Source organism: Mastigoproctus giganteus, chromosome 5 (genome assembly GCF_048544385.1).
Source record: "Mastigoproctus giganteus isolate SK-2022 chromosome 5, ASM4854438v1, whole genome shotgun sequence".
Classification (NCBI taxonomy): Eukaryota; Metazoa; Arthropoda; class Arachnida; order Uropygi; family Thelyphonidae; genus Mastigoproctus; species Mastigoproctus giganteus.
This window is the reverse complement of record NC_143579.1, coordinates 69400548-69427688: the sequence shown is the minus strand read 5'-3', so window position 1 is coordinate 69427688 and position 27141 is coordinate 69400548. Positions and strand designations below refer to the sequence as shown.

The 27141-nt window shown below is 37.8% G+C and overlaps 1 protein-coding gene across 8 annotated transcripts in view; it reads right to left on the bottom strand.

Annotated features, from left to right (window-relative positions):
- Positions 1 to 27141, bottom strand: part of IntS9 (integrator complex subunit 9) — a 370946-nt gene that overhangs the window by 294577 nt on the left and 49228 nt on the right. For all 8 annotated transcript variants that reach the window (XM_090373281.1, XM_090373278.1, XM_090373279.1 and 5 more), the window contains one exon: positions 11230 to 11369. In XM_090373281.1, coding sequence (XP_090229407.1) covers positions 11230 to 11369 — 140 coding nt within the window. The remainder of the gene's footprint in view (positions 1 to 11229; positions 11370 to 27141) is intronic.

Here is a 27141-nt window from a genome sequence, read left to right as displayed (position 1 = left end):
TTAAATACTGCTTTAGGACTTAAAAATTTATTTCACAATTTAGGTAATAATAAAATTTTACAACTATTAAATGATTTTGAAACTATTTTAGAAAAGGAAATAGAGGATAAGGAAGCGATTCTTGCACTGCTTCTATTGGAATGAGCAACAGCATGGAAAGTAAGTTGCTGAGGATTTCAAGAACTGCTGCTAGTCATCATGGAACCAGTAAATACATGGGCTGTGTAAGGTTAATAAGAGTAAGAACAGGTGCATATATGCTAAATATAAAAATAAAGGAGTATAAAGGAGTACAACTATATAGATTAAGACCCCTGTATCCATAGGGGATACGTTTGAAGACCTATCGTGGATGGCTGAAACTGCAGATATAAGCGAACACCTGCTGACCCCACATATAACGTGATTTTCTTGTACATACATAAGTACAGTCAGTCCTCGTATAACACGAATTTGATCATACACAATTTATAAATAAGGGAACGATATCGTATATAACACGAACCGAATTCGCTTATGCACGATTCACCTTTGTGTTTACAAGAAATGGCAGTCGGACGCGGAATCACTCCAACTGAATGCAACACAATAGGAATGAAGAGAAGATTCTGAAAATGTATTTATGCTTTTTATATCAGTGAAGGATAAACACATTTCACCATAATAACGTAAAATTCCAGCTATCGGTATTATCGCAAATGCAATTAGATCTAGTTTACTACCAGTTTATAATAGATTCCACTAGCAGGAACGCAACTGGAAATTGTTTTTATTGTTTTATGAACCCCCAGAAATGTGCTTTAGTAAAATGTGAACTAGTGAGGTGTTAATAGAGTTGCCTTTACGGTGTTGTTTATTCAGTTGTTACACGCGCACAGCTTTGTTTATGTGTATCAAGTGGCGCCTCCGTAGCCAGGTGGACAGGAGCAGCAGTGCGTAGCACATGCTTCTTGATTAGACCGGCGTTCGAGCCCGTGAGCCACCAAATATGGAGGATGCGGAAAGGTCAGGGAATGATCACCGCATATCCCCGGAGCAATATGGCCTTAGTTGCTAATGCTCCTAAAAAAAAAAAAAAAAAACCCAAACCAAATGTGTATCAAGCGTGCCTCCTCATTTTGTAATTGTGCTTTATTCCCTAAAAATGAGTAAAATACTTAAAAGGTGTGAAAAGGAGCATTACAAAGAATGCAGAGAAAATAAAAACTTTCATAGCAGGAACTCAAAGTGTAATTAAAATCCATTAGATACATATGCATTTGCATATACAGTAAACTCTCGTTAATACAAACTCAGTTTATACAAAGTACACGTTTATATGAAACACAATACCATTCCCCTGAGAAAGGATAGGCTTTTCTATGTAAATATATTTGTTTATTACAAAGTTCTTTTTCACCCCCTGAGAAATAAATATTGTCATTTTGTATGTTTAATACAAATTTTGGCAAAGCGATCCGATTATTAGAGTGGGAACGAGATTAGCCTTGTGCAGGCGAAGTTTTTACAGCTCAGGAAAATAGAGAAGATTTTTCTGTTTTATTAACTTATTTTCTAGAGTAGCTTTATATTCCTAGTTACGATACTTAGTTTAAATTTTAACTTATATAGAGATTTTGTAGGTTATTACTTAGTATCGGTAAGCGTATCCAATCCACGTGTTTTACAAATTTTGCAGAGCCGGCGAATGGGAAGTTTTTAGCTATACTTAGATGCTTTATTGACTAATTGTTATATTAAATTATTTTCTATAAGTAGCTTATAGACCTAGTCAAGATCTTTGGTTTATTCTGAATTGAGTCAGCGAGATTTTGGAAGTTAATTAATACTTAAGTGTTTGTAGATTTACCGTTCGTAACTTGCCACCATTGTTAAATGATACAACGTTATATTTTGAACTAGATAGCATTAGCTCAGTATAGTATAGTATATAATATTATCAATTAATCAGTAAAATTTATTAATCTTATTGAATTTCATTGTCAATTAAATTGTACTTTTTAACTAAATACATATAACGACTTAGATTTTTACAAACATAACATAATTAATTAATACATAACTTGATACGGAAATTATATAAAGAAACTCGAAGATAATACTTGATCCTGAAAAAAATATATATATATAGATATAGTGTTACAACTGCGTTGGGATACAAAATTAGGGTTATAATTTAGTACCAAAATTGAAATTTTATTGAAATTGAATCGAAATCATGACTCAGACCAGAGCAACAAAGCAAAATGCTCAAGCTAAATGGAGTGCTGTGGCAGGGGGGAACTGAGGAGGGCAGTTGCCCTCTGAACCACAGCCTTTTAAAATGCACTGCTTGCTTGATGTTTGTGGAGCAATCAGGTATGGGACATGATATTGCCAAGGGGGATGTCTTTGTGTGTGTGCGATGTAAGGAGTGTGAGGAAATGAGACGACAACTCAGCATTGTCATGGGCCTATATGAGAGATTGAAGGACAGGGCGGATGCCCTCGAAGGATCTAAACTGAGGGGCCCTTCGAGCTCTCAGCTGCCCACATCAACGCCCGAGCTTGCACTTGATCATCACGCAACACAGCGGCAACCCCCAAGGCAGAATGTGCTGGTCCCACAGGAACTAGTAGTTGTTGGTGACTCCATTGTCAGGGAAACGAGGAACATGCTATGTAAAAAGAATAGGTGGAACAGGTCCAGGGTATGTCTGCCAGGGGCAAAGGTTGATGACATAGAGCAGATATCACCTTTTAAGGCCACAAAAGGTGATATGGTTGTACAAGTTGGCACTAATGATATTAAGAGTAGGAGAACGGCAGAATTACTTAACAAGAACAGGTCCCTGTTGTAAAAAGCCGTGAATTAGGGTTGAATTTGAAAGTTTCTGCAATTCTGCCCAGACATGATAGGAGGGAGTATATGATGAGAGTCTTGTTGATCAATTCGGCCCTGGAAAGATTGTGCAAGGCTAAAGGGGTAGAATTTTTTTCAGCCTGGTTTATACTTGTTAACAGGAGAGACTGCTTCTGTACGGATGGGATACACTTAAATAGAAAGGGTGCAAGAATATTTGCTGATGCTATCGAGGCAGTGTTAGGTGGGTTGGAAAATTGCTAGCTTGGGGGGTATACAAGGACTAATAGATTAACAGTAGCCAGAGGTGAAAGTGATTCTTGCACTGTTTTTATAGGAATGAGCAACAGCCTGGAAAACAAGATGCAGGGTATTTCAGAGACTGCTGGGAGTCTGCGGTACAAGTAAACACATGGGTTGCGTTAGGTTAGCTAAGAATAGGAACAGGTGCATGTATACTTGCATGTACACCAATGCTAGGATTTGTTAAATAAATTTGATGAATTTGAGGTATTGCTCAAAACGTCAAAGGCAGATGTTAGGATATCAGAGATGTGGTGTCACACAGATATAAGGAATGCAGAACTAGAATTTGGAGAGTACAATGTGTACAGAAATGATAGACAGAATATGAAGGGAGGAGCGGTTATGCAATTAGTTAAGAAACAAAATCCAAGGAAGTGAAGCCAGTCAACATCGCTGGACAGTGCAGTGTTGAATCAGTTTGGTGTGACATAAGCACTGGCAGATCAAAATTGAGAGTAGGAGTGTGTTATAGGACTAATGACACTGATGAGTATAATAAGAAACTGTACAGGGAAATAGAGTGGGCCAGTAAATCAGAGAGTCTTATAATGGGGGAATAAACGCTGATGGAACTGATATTCAGACCCAATTTTGGCAAAGTCCGGACGATCTGTGACAGCCAAATCCTCTGCTTGCACCTTTTAGTAATCCTGGGTATAACCTCTATGCACAAGTACATTGTGGGTGACCACCCAGGTGTAAACCAACGTAAGCAGGGGTCGAGGTGTGGCGCCCACACCACACAGAGGAATGCCGCCCCTCTATGTTACCAGGCAGTAGATGACTCTCATCAACCGGTGCAATACCACCACTTTGCTTATTGGAGGCTTGAAGTGGTGGAACCCATGTTTAGTCTCTAGAGCTACGTTCTGGTCAACACTTCCCTATTTCTTCCATCATGCAGTATGATTGATGACTTTTGAGGTTATGATGAACATCGTGGCAAGATCCAATATTCCTTACATTTCAAGGGTACAGCTCTAAAACGGTGTTCGCAAGCCGGCCGCTAGTTAGTACACTGGACCGAACCTATTGGCAACTCTCTAGGAGGCTTCCGGATCAGCTAGTGTATAATCTTGCTACCTCTACTCTGCCAGATAGTGACTGGAGGGAGTCCAAGTAGTGTGTATGCGGGGAGCATTGTCGAGGCCACATTATGTCAAGGATATGGGTATATTCTTACCATGTGTACGGAATATCCAAAAATTTCATTACTTCATTCAGCATGTTCTACCCATTTTTTCTTACTATTGAATACACCATAAATAGTCAAACTAATAGAGCAAGCTTATCTGCGAAAAGATCTAAACCTCCCAACCACTTCCTAATTCATTTCACAAATATACGTGGTCTCAATTCTAATCTTAACGATGTCCATTTCCACTTGCAGTCTGCCAAACCCCATGTACTTTTTCAGACAGAATCTCAGTTATCGGTTGATTCAACTACTGCTCATCTCAAATGCCCAAATTATTCGCTGTATGATTCCTTTTGCCTCAAAGGCAGTACTTGTGCATATGCCCGTTCTGATATTCCCTGTCAGAGACTTGGCAATTTGGAATCTACTCTCTTTGATCTTCTCTGGCTTAAAATCTCTCTCTCTCTACCTCATAGTGTAAAATTCATCTGTTGTCTCTACCGTTCTCCCAACTCTACTAATCACTTGGAGCTTTTTGACTTCCTCTCTTTGCAACTTGACTTTCTCCAGTCCAACTTTCCTAACAGTGAAGTAATAGTGATTTTAATGTTCACAACTCCAGCTGGCTTCTGTTTTCTAGTCACACCGACCCAGCTGGTCGACATGCTGAGGCGTTTGCAATTACTAATGACCTTGCACAGATTGTTCATTTACCTACAAGAATACCGGACAATCCTAATCATACAGCCAACATGCTTGATCTTTTTCTCACAAACAACCCTTCTAAGTACACGGTCGAAGTGAGAGGCCCTTTAGGCACTTCAGATCACAACTTGGTGATTGTCTCTTCTCCAATGGAGCCTTTATCTCATGGCTATCTCCCAACCTCGTGTCGTCTGGCATTACAAGAATGCAAAATGGGATGACCTGCGAGATTTCTTTTCTTGTTTTCCTTGGTCGGATTACTGTTTCTAAACTTCTGATGTCAACATTTGCTCAGATCGTGTCAGTGAAATTATTCTTGCAGGAATAGAATCCTTTATACCACACTCCACTTTAAAATCTAGTCCTTCATCTAAACCTTGGTTTTCCAATAAATGTGCTAAGGCTGTTCAAGAGAAGAATGTTGTATATCGTAATTGGCTTGTTTCTAATTCTTCAGTTTCATTTTCTGCCTACACCAAAGCTCGCGACAATTGTAAAGCAGTTATTAATCAGTCCAAACTAGAGTTTGAACAGGCTAAGAATAGAAAACTTGCTTCTTGCCCTAATGGTAGCCGAGCATTCTGGTCCCTTGCCAAAGCTATTGGCCGCAACTTTTGCCCATCTCTGCTCCCACCTCTGTCCAAACCAGATGGTTCTGTTGTCACTTCAGCCAAAGATAAAGCTGACCTGCTAGCATCCCATTTTTCTTCCAACTCATATATTAATGATCTTGGTAAAACACCTCCCACCATTCCCAACACACTCCATTGAATGCCTCCTGTGGTCTTCCGTCAAAATCTTGATGCTAAGAAAGCTCCAGGTCCCGATGGTATTTCTCCACTTGTTCTCAAAACCTGTGCTCCTGAACTTACTCCTATTCTTTGCCGCCTTTTTTTCTTTCTTATTCCAAAGGTGTTTTTCCTTCTGTTTGGAAATTTGCTCATATCAAGCGAGTTTCTAAAAAGGGTGACAAATCCCTTCCATCCAATTATCGTCCCATTGCAATTACTTCTACTCTTTCTAAAGTAATGGAGAAATCAATTAACCTCCAACTCTTAAACTACCTAGAAACCTTCCGTCTGATCAACAATCACCAGTATGGATTCTGTCAGTGTCGATCCACTGATGATGTACTGGCTTATGTTACCCATTTATGGACTAATTCAATGGAAAGGTTTGGTGAAACACAAGTAGTTGCTCTTGATATCTCAAAGGCTTTCGATCGTGTTTGGCATAAAGGTCTTCTAAACAAGCTTCCATCTTATGGTTTGCCAATTGTTTTTAGTAATTGTTTTCAATTGTTAGCAATTGTTTTCAGTAATTGTTTTATCCAGTTTTCTCTCTGATCGCTCACTGAGGGTGATGGTAGATGGCTATCTGTCTTCTAACTTCTCCACTAATGCCAGTGTCCCCCAAGGTTCAGTTCTTTTCCCCACTCTTTTCCTCTTGTATTGTTTGTTTGTTTGTTATTTGGTTTTTAGGAGCATTAGCAACTAAGGCCATATTGCTCCTGAAATATGCGGTGGTCATTCCCTTGACATTTCCGCATCCTCCGTATTTGGTGGTGACGGGCTCGAACCCCCGGTCTAATCAAGAAGCGTGTGCTACACACTGCTGCTCCTTCCCACCTGGCTACGGAGGCGCCTCCTCTTGTATATTAATGACCTTCTTCCATTGACTGGAAATCCTATCCATAGTTTTGCCGATGATAACACATTGCATTCCTCTTTCCATTTTGAGAAACCTTGCCCTGTTCAATCACCTTCAACTTCTCGAAAATCTGTTACCACTTCCTTAAATGCCGATCTTCAGGTAATTCTCCAGTTGAACAAAGACAACTTAGTTGATTTCAACTCTTCTAAAACTTAATCTTGTCTTATATCTCACAAAAAGGATTCTTCTGCTCCTATGCTCATCTTTAGTGACACTCCGATTTCTAGGCAAAATGATATATCTCTTTTGGGGATTACCCTGACTTCTAATCTCTCTTGGCACAAGCACATTACAAATATTGCTTCCTCTGCATCTAAAAATCTTGGTTTTCTCTTTCGCTCTCGGCGCTACTTTTTTTCCAAACAGCTGCTCACTCTGTATAAATCGCAAATCCACCCTGCCATGGAATATTGTTCCCACATCTGGGGTGGTGCCCCCAAAACCTCTCTCAGGCTTCTTTATTCCGTTCAGAAGAGAGCAGTTAGGTTAATTAATGATTCATCTCTAACAGAGTTTCTCCACTCGCTCTCATAGACGTACTGTTTCTGCTGCATGCCTCTTCTACAGATACTTCAATGGGCACTGTTCTTCTGAATTGGCTTCTATAATTCCCGTTCTCTCTTTCAAAACAGTTCGAACACGTGCCGCCACCAGCCAACATCCATTTACTGTCCAACTTCAAACTCACAGAACCAACTTTTCATCTTCCTCGTTTATTCATTCAACTGCCGTTTTCTGGAACAACCTTCCTCCATACGTATTTCCTGAAAATTACAGTCTACGGAAGTTCAAGTCCACAAACAAATGTCAACAAATATCTTCTTTTGTCTTCTCAACCTCCAACCCAAGCACGAGGTATTAGAACCTATAGTACTAAGTACTATAGGTTCTAATACCTCTCATGTTTGGGGTTTACATAAAAAAAAAAAAATAAGAAACTGTACAGGGAAATGGAGTGGGCCAGTAAATCAGAGAGTCTTATAATATTGGATTTTAATTTCCCAGATATTGACTGTGGAATTTGTGGGTTGGTCACTCAACACACTAGCAAAGCTTTTGTTGTTGTTGTTGTTATTATTTGGCTTTTAGGAGCATTAGCAACTAAGGCCATGTTGCTCCGGGGATATGTGGTGGTCATTCCCTGACCTTTCCGCATCCTCCGTATTTGGTGGTCACGGGCTCGAACCCCGGTCTAATCAAGAAGCGTGTGCTACGCACTGCTGCTCCTGCCCACCTGGCTACGGAGACGCCAAAGCTTTTGTGGATTTATTGGATGAATGTTTTCTACATCAGCATGTTCGGCAGGCAACTAGAGGGAGTAATACTGTTGATCTGATTATCAGTAGTGATTCTTCATGAATTAAGAATCTGCAGACAAAGGAACCGTGATCACAGTGTGCTGAAGTGGGATTTACTAAAGAGGTAACGAACTTAGGGGTTTATTTGGAACGAAAGTAGGGGTGAAATGGGAGTGGTTTTTTTTTTTTTTTTTTTTGGCTGATGCTGCATAAACTTGCTTCCTTGCATCATGTGCCTCTACTAATGCTAATTACCCCAGCCACCTAGCTCCCTACTTCCCAAAGGATGGCGTTGACTTGTTAGAAATTAGTTTTTGTAAACAAAAGCAGTATATGGTAGTTACAATGTCAAGTGCACTCTTGAAGGATGAGTTGTTAAATTAACAAAAGAATAAAAAGTTTTTCTAAGTTGTTTACATGCACTGCTTCGCTCTCCACGGGAATAACGTCAGTTGCAATTGTTAGCCCAGTTCAAAGAGTCTTCTGCTATCATATACGGCAATCTATTTTTTATGCCATTTTATCTGAGCTGATGTCTTTTTCGGAACTTGTGCCTTGAAATTAATTTAAAATTTGTTTTTATTAAATCTGATCTAGCAGTGTTATGGCGACAAAATGTAGATGGACAGAATTAAGCCTGGAAATTAAACTAAAAATTATACAAGAGGCTGATAGGATGGAAAGAAGCAAAATGGGCATTGCAAAGAAATACAACATCCCTTTGCTTACTTTACCTACAATACTGAAAAACCGAAAAAGACTTGAAGAAATGCATGACACTGGAGCAGCGATGAAAAACAGGAAACGAATTCGTGGTGCAAAACACGAACTTGAAACAAAACTTCGAGTTGTACCAGCAAATGCATGCATCTAATTTGCCAATATCAGGTCTGATTTTGTAAGAAAAGGCAAATTATCTAGCTCAGCAATTTGGGATTAGCAACTTCAAATGCAGCAACGTACATTATCGACAAAAAAAAAAAAAAAAGGCTACAGACTGGTTGTGGTCCGTACGGTTCATCCTTGAAAAATATGAGGCAAAGGATATTTTTAATCTTAACAAGACAAGTTTATTTTATAATTTGCTGCCAAACAAAACATTTGCTGTTCAAGGAAAGTCTTGTCATGGTGGAAAATTAAGTAAACAAAGGCTCACTATTATGCTGCTGTTCAGATGGCAGTACAAAACTACGCCCACTTGTGATTGGTAAGTTTTCCAAGAAAAGATGTTTTAAAGCAGTTAACCAACTTCCCAGTGATTTGGTTTATGGTCAAAATTTTTCAGTCTTGGTTATCAAAATTGGACAAAAGGATGTCCTCAGAAAAAAGGAACATTTTGATGATTCTAGACCATTTACAGCACATTCTGTTGAGACACTTAAGTTGACATTATATAGCTGTTGTTTTTACCCACACCAATACCACCAGTGATCAAGGTATTATTTATAACCTCAAGAGAGCATACAGAGCCCACCTGATAAGGTACTTGATCCGCAACATAGGAGGGAACAATTTGCAGCCAAATTGGAATGTCTTGGATGCTATCCGTAATCTTGTTATTGCTTGGGAAAGTATTACATCAAGTGTAATAATCAACTGCTGAAAGAGTGGCATTGGAGAGAACATCATCGAAAAACATGGTCCAGCAGACGAATGTGATAGCAACAGTGAGGAATGGAGGAATTTGAAGGAGTATATGGATTTTATTGGCGAATTTAAAGAGTTTGTGAAGGTGGATGATGAAGTTGCTACCACTGCAACACCAACACCAGAAGAGCTGCTGGGTACCAAACAAAACAATTGATGTTTTTATTACCAGCGACAGCAAAAGTGAAGAAGCGTGCACACTGCCATCTAAAAAAAGATGCCCAAAATGCATTGAACATAATAGAGAATGTGTTGTACTGCAGTAACGTTGATAAAGAAACAACTATTGCATTTGATAACGTCTGTGCTGTAGTTAAAAATGCATATAGGACAAAAACTGTGCAAACGACTGGATTCTTTCTCTAAATTAGATTAATTTATTAAAAAGTTAATGGTTTGTATGTCTCCTTTTTAGCATGATACTAAAATATTGTATATATCAAAATATATACTGCACAATATTTTCATTTCTGTTAATATTGCTTTTCTCTTAGTTTATCTTACAAATAAAATAAAATCTTTAAAAAATATGTTATTCCTATTACTGTATTGTTAGACAAAGCTTTTGTTTTTATTTTATTTTATTAATTTATTTTTGATATTATTATTTATTATAATAAATAATAATAATATCAAAAAAAAAAAAAAAAAAAACTAAAATTTTGACACTTTTGGGGGACCGCGTTATTACAAAACATGAAAATTTAGGTCCGCCCCTTGAACTTTGTATTAATGAGATTCCACTGTAATTGAAGTCTATTAATGACCAATGTCATGACATGGATTTACCATTATGATCTAAACAAGTGCAAAGTGAGCAGAAACATGCAAATTCACCATACCCCAAAAAGTTTCAAATCATCCATTCTGCTGAGAAGCAAATAATAGTTTTGTTTTTTGAATGCAAACATATTCTCTTCATGCACTTACTGCCATGTGGTATAAAATTGAATAAGCAAGCATATGTCAAAGTTCCACAGAAAAAGCTCTGCTATTCAATTTGTGTAAAACTGTCTTGAGTTTCAATACAAACAAATGGTTTTTGTATCATAATAATGCCAGACTGCACAATGCCATTATTCTGTAATTGTAATTAACAGAAATGTATTAAATATATTAAGAAAGGTAGTAAAATATATAAACAGAAAGGTGCAAAGATATTGCTGCCATCCCTCAACCTGAAAATCTCTCACCATACTTTCCCCCCTATCTTATTCCCAAGCTTAAAGAAAGAACTAAAAGGCTGGTATTTAGGATCATTCAAGGAGACTCATGTTGAGACAATAAAGGTAAATCAAAAAATGACTTACAGAAGGCTTCTGATGATTAGTTATACTGCTTACACAAGTGCAACTAGTTTCATACTGAAGACTGATTATAGAAATGTAACCAGTTTCAAGAAAAAATCTGCACCCATAGAACTCAAAAAAAAAAAAAAAAAACACCTATTAATTTTATACCAGTTTAATCTACACAAGGAAGTTGCTAAATGTGGCTCACATTTAGCAACTTCCTTGGCCATAATTTTATTTTTTACAATTTATTGAAATCATTGTAAAGTCAATAAACAAATCATTTACCTTCCTATTTGAAGAGTAGGCTCAGTGGCATAAACAACTCCTTTGAAACCTGTTCTTTCAGTAATATATGGAAGAGCCATCATACTGTGATAATTTGAAATGAGAATGATATCCACTTCTGAAAAATCTATAATTCCATCCTAAAAATCATAAAACAAATTACACATTTAATTTATTAAAATAAATTTTCAACTATAGTACATAAAAAGATCAGCATTATACATATCAGTAATACAATTAATGAACGTCTTATGAAACGAGTCTCTTTGATTACAGAGCTATTAAAATACCTTTGGCAGCAGCAGCTGACCAAAGTGAAGTATATCCACTTCCATGTTGTTATGAACCTACATCTTGCCCACATATTTTTTTAAATTAAAACAATTTTAATGACAGATATATATGGTGAAAGGCATGTTTACAGTTTATATTTTCATTACATTTCCTCATTGGACTACTTTTAAAGTGTAGCCCAGAAAAAAAATCACTCTACTGAATGCCTTATGAAATTTGAATATTATGCAAAATTAGAATGATTCCCATATCAAATTATGAGTCTCCTTGAATCCAGAATTAGTATCATACCAGTACTGGCAAGAAATTGTCTAACAAATGAATTTCTTGCCAGAATAACAGAAGATTAAAACTTGACCAAATGAAAATGAGCATGAACAATTTTGTATGTTTTTCAATAAATGCAATGTTTGCTCTGTAACATTAAATTAATACTATTATAATGGCAGTATTTTTATTATTATAACTGGGGTTTTTTTGTAACCTAATTGCTGATTTTCTTATAACAGCATTCAGAAACTAAATGCTGCCATGTGTGTGAAAGTTATTAAACGAAATATGTTTCTGTATATTAGTTTTAAAAATAAATATGTTCAATCAGCTTCAACTTCTCAAATATCTGCTACCAATTCCTTAAATGCCAAACTCCAGGTAATTCTCCAGTGGGACAAAGACAACTTAATTTCAATCCTTCTAAAACTCAGTCCGGCCTTATATCTCACACAAAGGATTCTTCTGTTCCTATGTTTATCTTCGATGACACTCCTATTTCTAAGCAAGATCTTGGGATTACCCTGACTTCTAATCTCTCTTGGCACAAGCACATTACAAATATTGCTTCCTCTGCATCTAAAAAACTTGGTTTTCTCTTGGTGTTACTTTTCTTCCAAATTGATGTTCACTCTGTACATATCCATATCTGCCCTACCACGGAATATTGTTCCCATATCTGGGGACCCCAAAACCTCTCTCAGGCTTCTAGATTCAATTCAAAAGAGGGCAGTTAGGTTAATTAATGTCTCATTTTTAACAAAAAAAAAAATTATGATATTAGGATCACCCGTAAATGATCATATAATTATTGGGTCTGTAAATAGCGTGTGTTCTCTGGTCAATTTGCCAGTTTTTCTGGACAAAAAATCCCAGTTTCTGGGGGAAACCCTGCTATCTACGCCCAAGACTGACTAACTGAGGGGGACAGTGATGATACCACTGTGCTACCCATACAGACAGTCTCATCTCTAACAGAGTCCCTCCACTCTCTGTCTCATAGACCTTTCTATAGATAATTCCACTGGCACTGTTCTTCTGAATTGGCTTCTATAATTCCCGTTCTCTCTTTCAAAGCAATCTGAACACGTGCCGCAACCAGTCAACATCCTTTTACTGTCCAAGTTCAAACTCACAGAACCAACTTTTCATCTTCCTTGTTTATTCATTCACCTGCCGTTTTCTGGAACAACCTTCCATCTTATGTATTTCCTGAAAATTATAATCAACAGAAGTTCAAGTCTAATGTCAACAAGTACAAAAACGTAAGGACCAACACTATTTCTAAAGGTTACAACCACAAAATCAAATGAAACAGCATGTGGTGATTTGCATAACTGTGGCCGTTCAGTAGAAAGCTGGTGCATGCAAAAATTTGAACCGTGATGAGAGGGCTCAGGTAAACAGTTATTTGTTATTTGGTTTTTAGGAGCACTAGCAACTAAGACCATATTGCTCCAGGGATATGCGGTGGTCATTCCCTGACCTTTCTGCATCCTCCGTATTTGGTGGTCATGGGCTCGAACTCCGGTCTAATCAAGAAGCGTGTGTGCTACGCACTGCTGCTCCTGCCCACCTGGCTACGGAGATGCCTCAAGTAAATAGATAAAAGCAGAAGTTCAGCAGTCATGTGCAAATTACCGAATGAGCACAACTGTTACAGACGTTTGATTGGTTTCATACAGTGCTACACACAACGAAATGGCCAGTAGACAACATCTGGATGACTTTACCCGGGGTCGAATAATTGGGAAGCTCGAAGTGCGAGGAGGGTGGCTGCAGAGTTCGGTATCGCCCATAGCATCATCTCACGTGCGTGGCTGGCCTTCAGAACGATGGGTACAGCTGTTCGAAGGACCAGTGGTGGTCGTCCACGAAACTGCTATATACTCCTACAGGTTAAGAGGGACCAACACCAGACAGTGGGATCCATTGCAAACCAGCTGCACAGGATGCAGGATATCGCATTTTACTGGGGCCAGGCAACTCCACAAAGGTGTACTGTTTGCCCGACGGCCAGTACGCTGTGTGCCTTTAACACCTGCACATTGGAGACACCAATGTGGTGCATCGAACACAAGGACTGGACAGCAGGGCAATGGGGTAAGGTACTCTTTACTGATGAGAGCAGATTCAGTCTTAGCAGGGATTGTGGACGTCAGCTAATCTGGCAAGAGGTTGGCACACGGTATCATCCCGTAAACATTGCCGAAAGGAATTGATATGGCAGTCGAGGTGTTCTTGTCTGGGGAGGCGTTATCTTGGATGGACGTTTGCAACTCCAGATACTGGAAGGTGGTACCGTAACCAGTGAACACTACTGTACTGAGGTAACCCTTCCCCGTGTGCATCTGTTCCGAGGTGCCATTGGCCCCAAATTCGTGTTTATGGATGATATCGCCACACCCCATCGCACTGCAGCTGTTGATATGCTTTTGGAAATTGAGGACATTGTTTGTATGGATTGGCCTACCCGTTCCACCAATCTAAATCCCATCAAACACATATGGGACACTGGGAGATGCCTAGTGGCACATCCAAACCCACCAGAAAATGTTCACCAGTTGAAGATGGCGCTGACAGAGGGATGGACGATGTTACCGCAAGAACTTATCAACAACACTATTCTAAGTATGGACAGGCAGTGCAAAGCCTGCATCGACATTAGGGGTGGCCATATCTCCTACTGAGAACCACCTCTTCCCTTTGTTCCATCTTTGGCAGTGATGCATTTGTATCATGGCAGCCAGTGCTATGTTGCCATTTTTGAATAAAGTCCCTCTGTACCGTTTTGTTTCCGTTGTTGTGTCGGTGTTGTTTCCTTCATCATTTCTGTACCGCAACTAGGTTCCTTTGGAATGCTTTTCCCATATCCAGGCCACTTCTATGAAAAGCGACAGGTGAAAACCTGACTGGTCCTTAAGTTTTGCACATCAGTGTATCTTCTTTCAACTTTTCAACCCATGCACGGTATCTAAGCACTATAGGTTCTAAAAAAATAAAAAATAAATAAAAAAGTACCTGTACATAACAATGGTCCTTGAGAATAAAAAAAAAAATTTAGTATGGAAAACATATTTAATTAACATGATATACATTAAGATAGTAAACTAATTATAAAGAATTTTGGGAGTTGTAGTTTCTTCAGCAATTCTTTATTTTTTCTTTTTAGTTATATTTTGTAGTTTACAATAATATACCTATGTAAATCTAAGCAGACGGCATTATAGGATTTTTAGTGTAAACCCCCTGAATCACTTTTGCAAACCACTGGGTCTTTTTCATTTTCTGACACCCTAAGTGTAGTACCACACAGTTGGTACATTCCTCTGGGGGTTACTTCTACCCATATGCAGTACTTTGCATTTGTCAATGTTAAATTTTAGTTACCACTTCTCAGCCCATTTGCCCAACTTATCTATATCCTGTTGCAGTAGCACACTGCCATTACTGTCATTAACAACCCTGCCAACATTTGTATAATTTGCAAACTGAGCCTGGTATCACCAAGCCTGATATACCTTCATCAATATCACTGATAAATATACAAAACAACAGTGGGACCAACACCAAACCCTGTGGAACTCCACTAATAACATTAGTCCATGAAGAGCAGTGCCCATTGATTACCACCCTCTGTCTTCTCCGACTAAACCACGCTTTTATCCATTGTAGCACCTTACCCTTAATACCATTCTGCTCCAATTTTTACAGTAGTATTCCATGCGCAACAGTGTCAAACGCTTTCCTGAAATCCAAGTATATGATATCAAAATTATTTTTTGAATCCAGTTCCTTTGTAACCACATCATATTATCCAATCAAATTTGTCAGACAAGACTTTCCCTTAACAAACCCATGCTGAGTCTGAATTATTGCTGCAGTCTTATCTAGATGATCCTGCAATGCATCTTTAACCAGTGACCCCATTATTTTACCCAGAACAGAAGTTAAACTAACTGGTCTGTAATTACAAGTGTCATTACCATTACAAGTGTCAGTGCCATTCACCCTTTGAATTGGGTATACATTGGCACATCTCCAATCGGTGGGGACGTCCCCTGAGTCCAAGGATGCTCTCATAATTATGACTAAAGGTTTGCTTATTTCCTTTGCCACCTCCTTTAATATAACTGGATAGATTCCATTCACCCAAGGTGCCTTTATTAACTTCAACAATTTCTCCTCCACTTTGCTCTCAGTTATAACAAAATCATTAAGCACCCTGCTACAATTTGATAACCTTCTGACATTTCTCTTCCTTAATAACTCCTCATGTGTGAGTGTAGATGCAAAATACTCATTCAGTATAAGACAAGACTGAATTTTAGAATGATTGAAATGAACTAAGTTGTCTTTGCCCCACTGGAGAATTACCTGGGGTTTGGCATTTAAGGAATTGGTAGCAGATATTTGAGAAGTTGAAGCTGATTGAGCAGGGCAAGGTTTCTCAAAATGGAAAGTGGAATGCAATGTGATATCATCGGTAAACCTATGGATAGGATTTCCAGTCAATGGAAGAAGGTCATTAATATACAAGAGGAAAAGAGTGGGGGAAAGAACTGAACATTGGAGGACACCAGCATTAGTGGAGAAGTTAGAAGACAGAGAGCCATCTACCATCAACCTCAGTGAGTGGTCAGAGAGAAAAGTGGATAACCAATTACAAAAAGCAGTTTGCAAACCATAAGATGGAAGCTGGTTTAGAAGATCTTTATGCCAAACATAATCAAAAGCCTTTGAGATGTCAAGAGCAACTGCTTGTGTTTCACCGAACTGTTCCATTGAATTTGTCCATAAATGGGCAACATAAGCCAGAATATCACTAGTGGATCAAAACTGACTGAATCCATAGTCACGATCGTTGATCAGATGGAAGGTTTCTAGGTAGTTTAAGAGTTGGCAGTTAATTGATTTCTCCACTAGTTTCGAATGAGTAGAAGTAATTGCATGGGATGATAATTGGATATGAGGGATTTGTCACCCTTTTTAGGAACTGGTTGGATGTGAGCATATTTGGAAGCAGAAGGAAAAACACCATAGGAATAAGAAAGTGAAAAAAGGCAGCAAAGAACAGGAGTAAGTTCAGGAGCACAGGTTTTGAGAAGAAGTGGAGAAATACCATCAAGACCTGGAGCTTTCTTAGCATCAAGATTCGTCAAAATCCTTCTGACATCCTTTTGACGGAAGATCACAGGAGGCATTGAATGGGCATGTTGGGAATGGTGGGAGGTGTTTTACCAAGGTCATTAATAAAAGAGTTTGAAGAAAAATGGGATGCTAGCAAGTCAGCTTTATCCTTGGCTGAAGTGACAACAGTACCATCTGGTTTTGACAGAGGTGGGAGCAGAGATGGCCAAAAATTGCAACCAATAGCTTTGGCAAGAGACCAGAATGCTCAGCTACCACTGGGGCAAGAAGAAAGTTTTCTACTCTTAGCCTGTTCAAAACTAGTTTGGACTGATTAATAACTGCTTTACAATTGTTGCGAGCTTTGGTGTAGGCAGAAAACAAAACTGAAGAATTGGAAACAAGCAAATTACTATATGCAACGTTCTTCTCTTGAACAGCCTTACAACATTTATTGGAAAACCAAGGTTTAAATAAAGGACAAGATTTTAAAGTGGAGTGTGGGATAAAGGATTCCATTCATACAAGAATAATTTCACTGACAAGATCTTAGCAAATGTTGACATCAGAAGTTTTGAAACAGTAATCCGACCAAGGAAAAGAAATCTCGCAGGTCATCCCATTTTGCATTCTTCAAATCCCAAACAACACGAGGTTGGGAACAGCCATGAGATAAAGGCTCCATTGGAGAAGAGACAATCACCAAGTTGTGATCTGAGGTGCCTAAAGGACCACTCCCTTTGACCGTGTACTTTTTTTTCAAGTTTTTCAAGTTTACTATTTGTAACATAGAATTTTATTCTAACGATAACACTGCATTTGTATATTTTATTTTTAGGGGGTGAATCAAGGTCTGCCACGCCGGATATTTGAAAAAATATTAAAGGCCAGGCATAACAAATAATTTAAAATAATATAAAATGTTTAATATGTATGAACACAGCAGGCTTTTAATTTTTTAAGTATCCACTGCAGTGGACCTTAAGTTACTTCCTTTCATTTATCAAAAATCAGTGTTACAACCACTAGTATAATATTGCAGTGTAGCCATATGCCATAAATAAGTGTTGAAAACCTTCGTGGTGAAATTTCCTATAAAAATAATTGCAACTAAAAATAACCGCAGTGACTCCACAAAAAACACTTTGCAACCACCTGGTAGTCACGTCCACAGGTTAGGAACCAGAGTTTTAAATGATAGCTTCAACAAAGGGTTTTGGAAATATGCAATTAAAGAGCTGGCAATACCTCTAAAACAGATACTGTATGTTTATTTTGCTTCAATTTGAAATGCCAGAAAAAAAAAGTGTTGCAATTGTTAACAAGAAAGGATTTAAATATCAAATAATCATCAAGAGATATTTATTAATGCACAAACTTAAGTTTTCTAGTACATGCTGCCACCTGTTTTCTGTGTGTTTCCAGAGAGAGAGAGAGATATAACACCTATTAACTCTATTGTCAATTTAGGCTTACAAAAGCCAAAACTGAAGAAAATCTCTGTACTTCACACATCAAGAAATGGATAAAATTGACAAGCAAAACTTTATATGCAGACACTAGACATTATTACATCAAAAAGGGACATGTTTTTATTAATTTTTTTAATATATTTTAAAATTTTTTTTACCAATCTAAAAAAAATTTAGAAATTAAAAAAAAAATAATAAATAAATAAACTGATTTGACTTCCTCACAATATTATTAAAGTTGTGCATTAAATCCAAAATAAGAACAAATAATTTTTAAAGAATTTATGTACAGTTTTCTTTCACAAAAATTTCAAAATCCACAAAAATACTCACTCCAGAGCAAAGTACTACTAAGAAACTCATTAGCTGAAACCCACATATGTTTGGAAAACTCATGAAAGGCTACTTAAGGCAAGGAAAGGACAACTACTTCTTTCTTTCTTTATTAGTGAGCACCTAGTTTGTTCTCATTGGTAATCCAGGTTAAACTGAGTGACTTATGGGCCTACTGCCAGCAGCCACTGATGGTTCAAGGCTGCTGCAGAAATATTTTTGAGTTCTTGGAAATGGAATTTTTTTTTGGAAATTTTTGCCTTATTTTGGCTTAATTGACATATTAAGTTGAGTTTAAAAAACTTTTTTTTTTATTATGAAAACCTCAAGCACAAGAAGTAATAGAACCTATTATTGTATTTAGTACTGTGCATGGGTTGAAGGTCGAGAATATGAAAGATACATGTTGGCATTAGACTTACATTTCCATAGATCGTAATTTTCAGGAAATACGTGTTAACAGAGGTTGTTCCAGAAAATGTAAGTCGTAAAAATAAATGTGGAAGAAGAAAAGTTTGTTCAGTGAATGTGAAGTTTGACAGTAAAAGGATGATGGCTGGTTGCACCATGCATTTGGACTGGTCTGGAAAAGAGAGCGGGAATTACAGAAGTAATTCAGAAGACAGCACCTGTGGAATTTTCTACAGAGAAGACATTTAGCAAAAACAATGTCTACGAGACTGAGTGCAGAGACTCTACTACAGAAGTATCATTAATTAACCTAACTGCTGTCCTTTGAATGGAATCAAGAAACCTGAGAGAAGTTTTGGCACCACTGCCCAGATGCAGAAACAATATTCCATGTTGGGATGGATATGCAATTCGTAAAGAGTGAGCAACTGTTTGGAAAAAGATAACGCCGAAAGCAAGATTTGTGATGTGCTTATGCCAAGAGAGATTAGAAGTCAGAGTAATCCCTAATTGAAATATATATGACGTTGTATAAAAATATGAATGTCATCAAAGATAAGCACAAGAGCAGAAGAAACCTTTTTGCAAGATATAAGACAGGATTGACTTTTAGACTGATTGAAATCAACTAGATTATCTTTGCCACACTGGAGAATTATCTGGAGATCAGCATTTAGTAGATATTCGAGAAATTGAAGTTGTTTGTGCAGGGCCAGGTTTCTCAAACTGGAAGGTGGAATGCAATGGGCTTTCATCTGCAAAACTATGGATTTCCGGTTAATGGAAGGTCATAAATATACAAGAGAAAAAGAGCGGGAGAAAGAACTGAAACTTTGGGAACACCTGCATTAATGGAAAAGTTAGAAGACAGAGTTGTCTACCATCACCGATAGTGAGCAAACTTTGATTCCCAATTACAAAAAAGGTGGCAAGTGATAAGATGGCAGCTTATGTAAAAGACCTTTATGCCAAACACAATCAAGTGTTACTTATTGGAGGTAGTACAATACCATAGCAACTCGTTGTGAAGGTATTCACAATATGAGACACAATTAAGACGATGCCAATTATCTACATCGGCAGTTCACTATGAATAAAACATGGTGCAATGGCACTCACTAGTGAACCTTACACGTAGTCTCATGCTTTATGCAAAATAATCACCTTAGTTTATACTACTGCTCACCATCAGGCATCTCTCATATTGTGGAGTTAATCTTCACAACTGGATTGTCACAATTGACAATCTACGCACCCACCAAGGATAAGCTAACAAGCCTTGAAACTGTGCCGTCTGGGTGGTGGTATCCGCTGAGAATAAGTAACATTAGTCTTTTCCATTGGTGAAGCGTTACTTATTCAAGATAGTGCAATACCACGGCAATTGTGAAGGTATTCACAATGTGAGATACAATTAAAACGATGCCAATTATATACTTTGGCAGTTCACTATGAACAAAACATGGTGCAATGTCAATAACCCGTTCATTCACTATAAATGTACTGCAAAATATCTATTAATTCATCAATTTCCTATCTTAAATGATACACAAGAAGTATTGAAAATGTCTCCGCATAAAAATTATGCACTATCAATTGATGAAATTTGTGCTATCTCAGGATTTTTAAATTGGAACTTGTTCACCATGCAGCAATAAATTTCTTCCACACTAAACAAAAAACAAAAACAACCCACAGAATCTTTGCCTCTTGTTTTAGACTTCCATGATTCTGGCAGAGAAATGCTTAAGTCTGAATCATCCTTCTGATTTAGCCTGCTATCGTAATCGACTTCCAAAATGGAAGTGGATATTAACTGTTTTGCTAAGTACACCGGCATCCCTGACATCCAATGTGTTAACAGGGGGAAAAAAAATATGAAGTGCAAATTTAAAACAAAACAAAAAAAAATTCCAATTTTAACATAGTTTTATTCATTTTTTTCTTTTTCAAAAAGAAAAAAAATTATTTGTTACTGACAATATTAAAACAGCAAAAGGAGAAGGGGAGAAATTAAAGAAAAAACGCAGATTCTCCAACGTAAATCCAGAGAGAGATGGCAGCTATGGATCTAAGTATATTACAATGTTTATGAAAATTGCAGGTATTATGTCAATGGCAAATAAAACAAGGAAAATTTGAATTTTAACAGCTAAAATTTAGTCAACTAAATAAATATTATTTAACTAGATGTACCCGGCGTAACAAATGCCATCTTTCTGATTATGGTGTAAATAGTTTAATCTAGACCCCTCAGTCTTCACCATTCTTGTTTAGCAGTGTTATAATCTACAGAAGTCACCTACGGGATGTATGCATATGTCTCTATTTGCAAGTGGTTCCCCATCTTCTCCAACAAGTATTGCAGCAACCTCCATTTTGGATGTAGGAGCATAATATTGTCTCTTAACAATCTTGTCCAACTGTTGCATTACTTTGGCCATATACCCTTGGTTTGATTTGTTTTTCAAATTTTGTTGTTGCTTCAAAAGAATCGAAAATAAAGTTGTCCGTATCCTGGCTTATTTGCCTCATTTGGATATAGCAGTGAGACCAAATGGTAAATCTGGCAGTGTATTCTAAAACAGTATGGAACATTTCCAGGTGATGATTTAATCTTTGCACCCATTGATGTGAACACCATTGCTGAGTTGTACTCTCGTATATGTTCTCTGTAGTTATTTGCTTCATATTGGAATTTGGGGAGTACAATGTGTACAGAAAGGATAGACAGGATAGGAAGGGAGGAGGTGTCATGCTGTTAATTAAGAAAAACATAAAATCAAAAGAAGTGCATCCAGTTGATATAGATGAACAGTGCACTGTTGAGTCAGTTTGGTGTGACAAACACTGCAAAAGCAAAAATAAGAGTAGGAGTGTGTTATAGGCCTAATGAATCCGATGAGTATAATGAGTAATGAGCAGAGAAATAGAGTGGGCCAGTAAATCAGAGAGTCTTATAATGGGAGGATTTTAATTTCCTGGATATTAACTGGAATTTGTGGGTTTGGTCACTCACACACTAACAAGGCTTTTGTGGGTTTATTGGATGATTGTTTTCTGCAGCAGCATGTTCGAGAGGCAACCAGAGAGGGTAATACTCTTGATCTGGTTATCAGCAGTGATCATTCGTGTATTAAGAATTTGCAGATAAAGGAACCACTAGGTTGCAGTGATCAGTGTACTCATGTGGGATTTACTTAAAGATATAATTACTATCAGGGGTAAAGGGAAGGGTTTATGCTTCCGTAAAGGTGAGTACAGTGGTCTCCGACAGTTTTTAAATTCTGTACAGTGGGATCAACTGACGATGTTACCAACAGTAAATTCTAAGTGGGAAGCATTCAAGGAATTAATCATGGAAGCTACTAAAAGTTTCATTCCTATTAAGAAATATCAAGGTTTAGGCCTAAATGGTTACCAAATGAACTAATGAGACTCGTGACAGAGAAGCAAAATGCATGGGATGCATATAAATTATCAAGCGACTCAGAAGACTATGGCAGATATAAGTTAGTCTGTAATCAGGTCACAAAGGAGGTTAGCCAGGCAAAGGCAGATTACGAGAAATCTTTGGCGAAGTATGCTAAAAAAAACAGCAAGGATTTCTTTACTTATATAAACTCTAAAATGAAGGGGATGAATCTAATTGGTCCACTTGATATCATTGGTTCGACTGTTGATGATCCTGCTCAGATAGCAAACAAACTGAATGAGTATTTTGCATCTACATTCACACATAGAGGAGTTATTAAGGTTTGAAAATGGCAGAAGGTTATCAAATTGTAGCAGGGTGCTTAATGATTTTGTAATAACTGAGAGCAAAGTGGAGGAGAAATTGTTGAATTTAAACATAAGAAATGCACCTGGGGTGGATGGAATCTATCCAGTTATATTAAAGGAGGTGGCAAAGCAACTAAGCAAACCCTTAGCCATAATTATGAGAGCATGCTTGGACTCACGGGAGGTCCCCACAGACTGGAGATGTGCAAATGTATCCCCAATTCACAAAGGGGGATCGAAGGGTGACACGAGTAATTACAGTAGTTTAACTTCTGTTCCAGGTAAAATAATGGAGTCACTGGTTAAAGATGCATTGCAGGATCATCTAGACAAGACTGCAGCAATAATTCAGACACAGCGTGTGTTTAAGGGAAAGTCTTGTCTGAAAAATTTGATAGGATATTATGATGTGGTTACAAAGGAACTGGATGCAAAAAATAATTTTGATATCATATATTTGGATTTCAGGAAAGCTTTTGACACTGTTGCGCAGGGAAGACTATTGTACAAATTGGAGCAGAATGGTATTAAGGGTAAGTTGCTACAATGGATAAAAGGATGGTTGAGTGGGAGAAGACAGAGGGTGGTAATCAATGGGTGCTGCTCTTCGTTGACTAATGTTATTAGTGGAGTCCCACAGGGTTCGATGTTGGGTCCACTGTTGCTTTGTATATTTATCAGTGATATTGATGAAGGTATATCAGGCTTAGTGTCGAAGTTTGCAGATGATACAAAGGTTGGCAGGGTTGTTAATGACAGTAATGGCAGTGTGCTACTGCAACAGGATCTAGAAAATTTGGGCAGATGGGCTAAGAAGTGGCAACTGAAGTTTAACCTTGACAAATGCAAAGTACTGCATATGGGTAGAAGTAACCCCAGAGAAACGTACCAACTGTGTGGTACTACACTTAGGGTGGTAGAAAATTAAAAAGGCCTTGGACTCAAGCGTTTAGGGCATAAGCCTCAAGCTATGAAGGAGTCTAGACTATGTATAAATATAGTGCAAATGCATCAGAAATACATAGCTATATCTGAATAAATCAGAATATTGGTAAAACGGCATCGTTTTAAGTTATATCTCATATTGTGAATACCTTCACAACGAGTTGCCATGATATTGCACTACTTCGAATAAGTAACGCTTCACCTAAGGAGAAGACTAATGTTACTTATTCTCAGATGGATACCACCACCCAGACGGCACCGTTTCAGAGCTATTTGGCCCTTCTTCGGTGGGTGGGTAGGTACCCGAGTGATGCAACGATGGCAAAACAGTTATGAAGTATAACTCCACAATATGAGAGATGCCTGATGGTGTATCATGTATTTAGACTCAAGCGTTTAGGGCATAAGCCTCAAGCTATGAAGGAGTCTAGACTATGTATAAATATAGTGCAAATGCATCAGAAATACATAGCTATATCTGAATAAATCAGAATATTGGTAAAACGGCATCGTTTTAAGTTATATCTCATATTGTGAATACCTTCACAACGAGATATAACTTAAAACGATGCCGTTTTACCAATATTCTGATTTATTCAGATATAGCTATGTATTTCTGATGCATTTGCACTATATTTATACATAGTCTAGACTCCTTCATAGCTTGAGGCTTATGCCCTAAACGCTTCAGTCTAAATACATGATACACCATCAGGCATCTCTCATATTGTGGAGTTATACTTCATAACTGTTTTGCCATCGTTGCATCACTCGGGTACCTACCCACCCACCGAAGAAGGGCCAAATAGCTCTGAAACGGTGCCGTCTGGGTGGTGGTATCCATCTGAGAATAAGTAACATTAGTCTTCTCCTTAGGTGAAGCGTTACTTATTCGAAGTAGTGCAATATCATGGCAACTCGTTGTGAAGGTATTCACAATATGAGATATAACTTAAAACGATGCCGTTTTACCAATATTCTGATTTATTCAGATATAGCTATGTATTTCTGATGCATTTGCACTATATTTATACATAGTCTAGACTCCTTCATAGCTTGAGGCTTATGCCCTAAACGCTTGAGTCTAAATACATGATACACCATCAGGCATCTCTCATATTGTGGAGTTATACTTCATAACTGTTTTGCCATCGTTGCATCACTCGGGTACCTACCCACCCACCGAAGAAGGGCCAAATAGCTCTGAAACGGTGCCGTCTGGGTGGTGGTATCCATCTGAGAATAAGTAACATTAGTCTTCTCCTTAGGTGAAGCGTTACTTATTCGAAGTAGTGCAATATCATGGCAACTCGTTGTGAAGGTATTCACAATATGAGATATAACTTAAAACGATGCCGTTTTACCAATATTCTGATTTATTCAGATATAGCTATGTATTTCTGATGCATTTGCACTATATTTATACATAGTCTAGACTCCTTCATAGCTTGAGGCTTATGCCCTAAACGCTTGAGTCTAAATACATATGATACACCATCAGGCATCTCTCATATTGTGGAGTTATACTTCATAACTGTTTTGCCATCGTTGCATCACTCGGGTACCTACCCACCCACCGAAGAAGGGCCAAATAGCTCTGAAACGGTGCCGTCTGGGTGGTGGTATCCATCTGAGAATAAGTAACATTAGTCTTCTCCTTAGGTGAAGCGTTACTTATTCGAAGTAGTGCAATATCATGGCAACTCGTTGTGAAGGTATTCACAATATGAGATATAACTTAAAACGATGCCGTTTTACCAATATTCTGATTTATTCAGATATAGCTATGTATTTCTGATGCATTTGCACTATATTTATACAAAGGCCTTGGAGTAATTGTGCAGTCAGATATGAAGTTTTCTGAGCAATGCAGACAGGCTGCCAGAGCAGGTCATGGGGTTTTGTCAATGATATATAGGAATTTTGCTAGCAGGGAAAAGGAAGTGATTGTCTCTCTGTATAAGACAATGGTCAGGCCATGCCTTGAGTACTGCATACAGGTCTGGAGGCCTCATTTAAGGAAGGATGTAGATTTGCTTGAGCGTGTACAGATAAGGACAACAAGATTGGTGAGGGGAATGAAGGGATCCTTTTACCAAGAGAGGCTTAAGTTCTGCAAATGCAGTGGCTGGAGACTAGGCACCTGCACGGTGATCTGATTGAGGTGTATAAGGCTTTGAATGGGTTGAGCACGCTGAATTCTGATGGGATCCTTCCACTTGTTCAGATTACGAACCTAAGGGGTCATAAATTCAAATTAAGAAAAGACAGATGTAGAATAGATGTGTGGAAATTTGCCTTTAGCCAGCGGGTGGTTAATTGCTGGAACAAACTTCCATCTGTCGTTGTGGAAGTTGATAGGTTAAATAAATTTAAGGAGGAACTGGACAGGCAATTTGGAGGAAATGGTGTGATTTTTTTTTTTTTTGGCTGATGCTGCATAAGCTCATACACTTGCTTTCTTGCATCACATTCCACTGCTACTACATGTATCCCTTGTAAGCAGCTCTCATAATAGAGTAGGTGTCTCAGACAGTGGGTCAAGTGAAACTTTTCCATCACAACAGCATTTAGTGTATTTATTCAATGTGTTTAACTCATGTCCCCAATATCTTGCATTGCAATACTCACAGCTGTAACACATTTTCCATGTCGTGCTCTTTCACATTAATTGCAGCTTGCTGATTATTCGCATCCGGTACTTCTATTTGATTAGTCCTACAGTATTTCTCACATCTTCTCATTTCCAATCTTACTTCTCTTTCTTCAATGTTTTCTGTCCCTCTTCGTAGTCATAGAGTCTTGTTTTGGTCTCTTAGACCAGTGACATGCAAACTTATTTTGCTTGCGACCCCCTTTATTAAATATAAAATTGATGCAACCCCTCAATGTAAACCCTCAATGATGACAAGATTTTTAGAGAAGAAAAATGGCATTTTATAAATTATGTACTAGAAAATTTTGAGTACTGAGAAAGGAATAAAAAAAAAATTGTTTCCTTTTTAATTTGCACATTAAAATAATTGTTTAATTTTTTTCTTTGAATACAGCAAAAACAACAAATCAAATTCTTATTCTTCAATTAAGATTACAAAACAATAAAAAATGAACAATTACAAAACAAAACAATTAATGAGAAGGATGAGCCTGGATAACCGATAATATTTGGATGCAATGTTTGAAAATGCTAATCTCATGTCATCGTCTGTATCAGGTCTGGAACGCTGTTTTGTTTTTATAGCTGTTAATTTTGAGAAACGAATGTCACATAAAT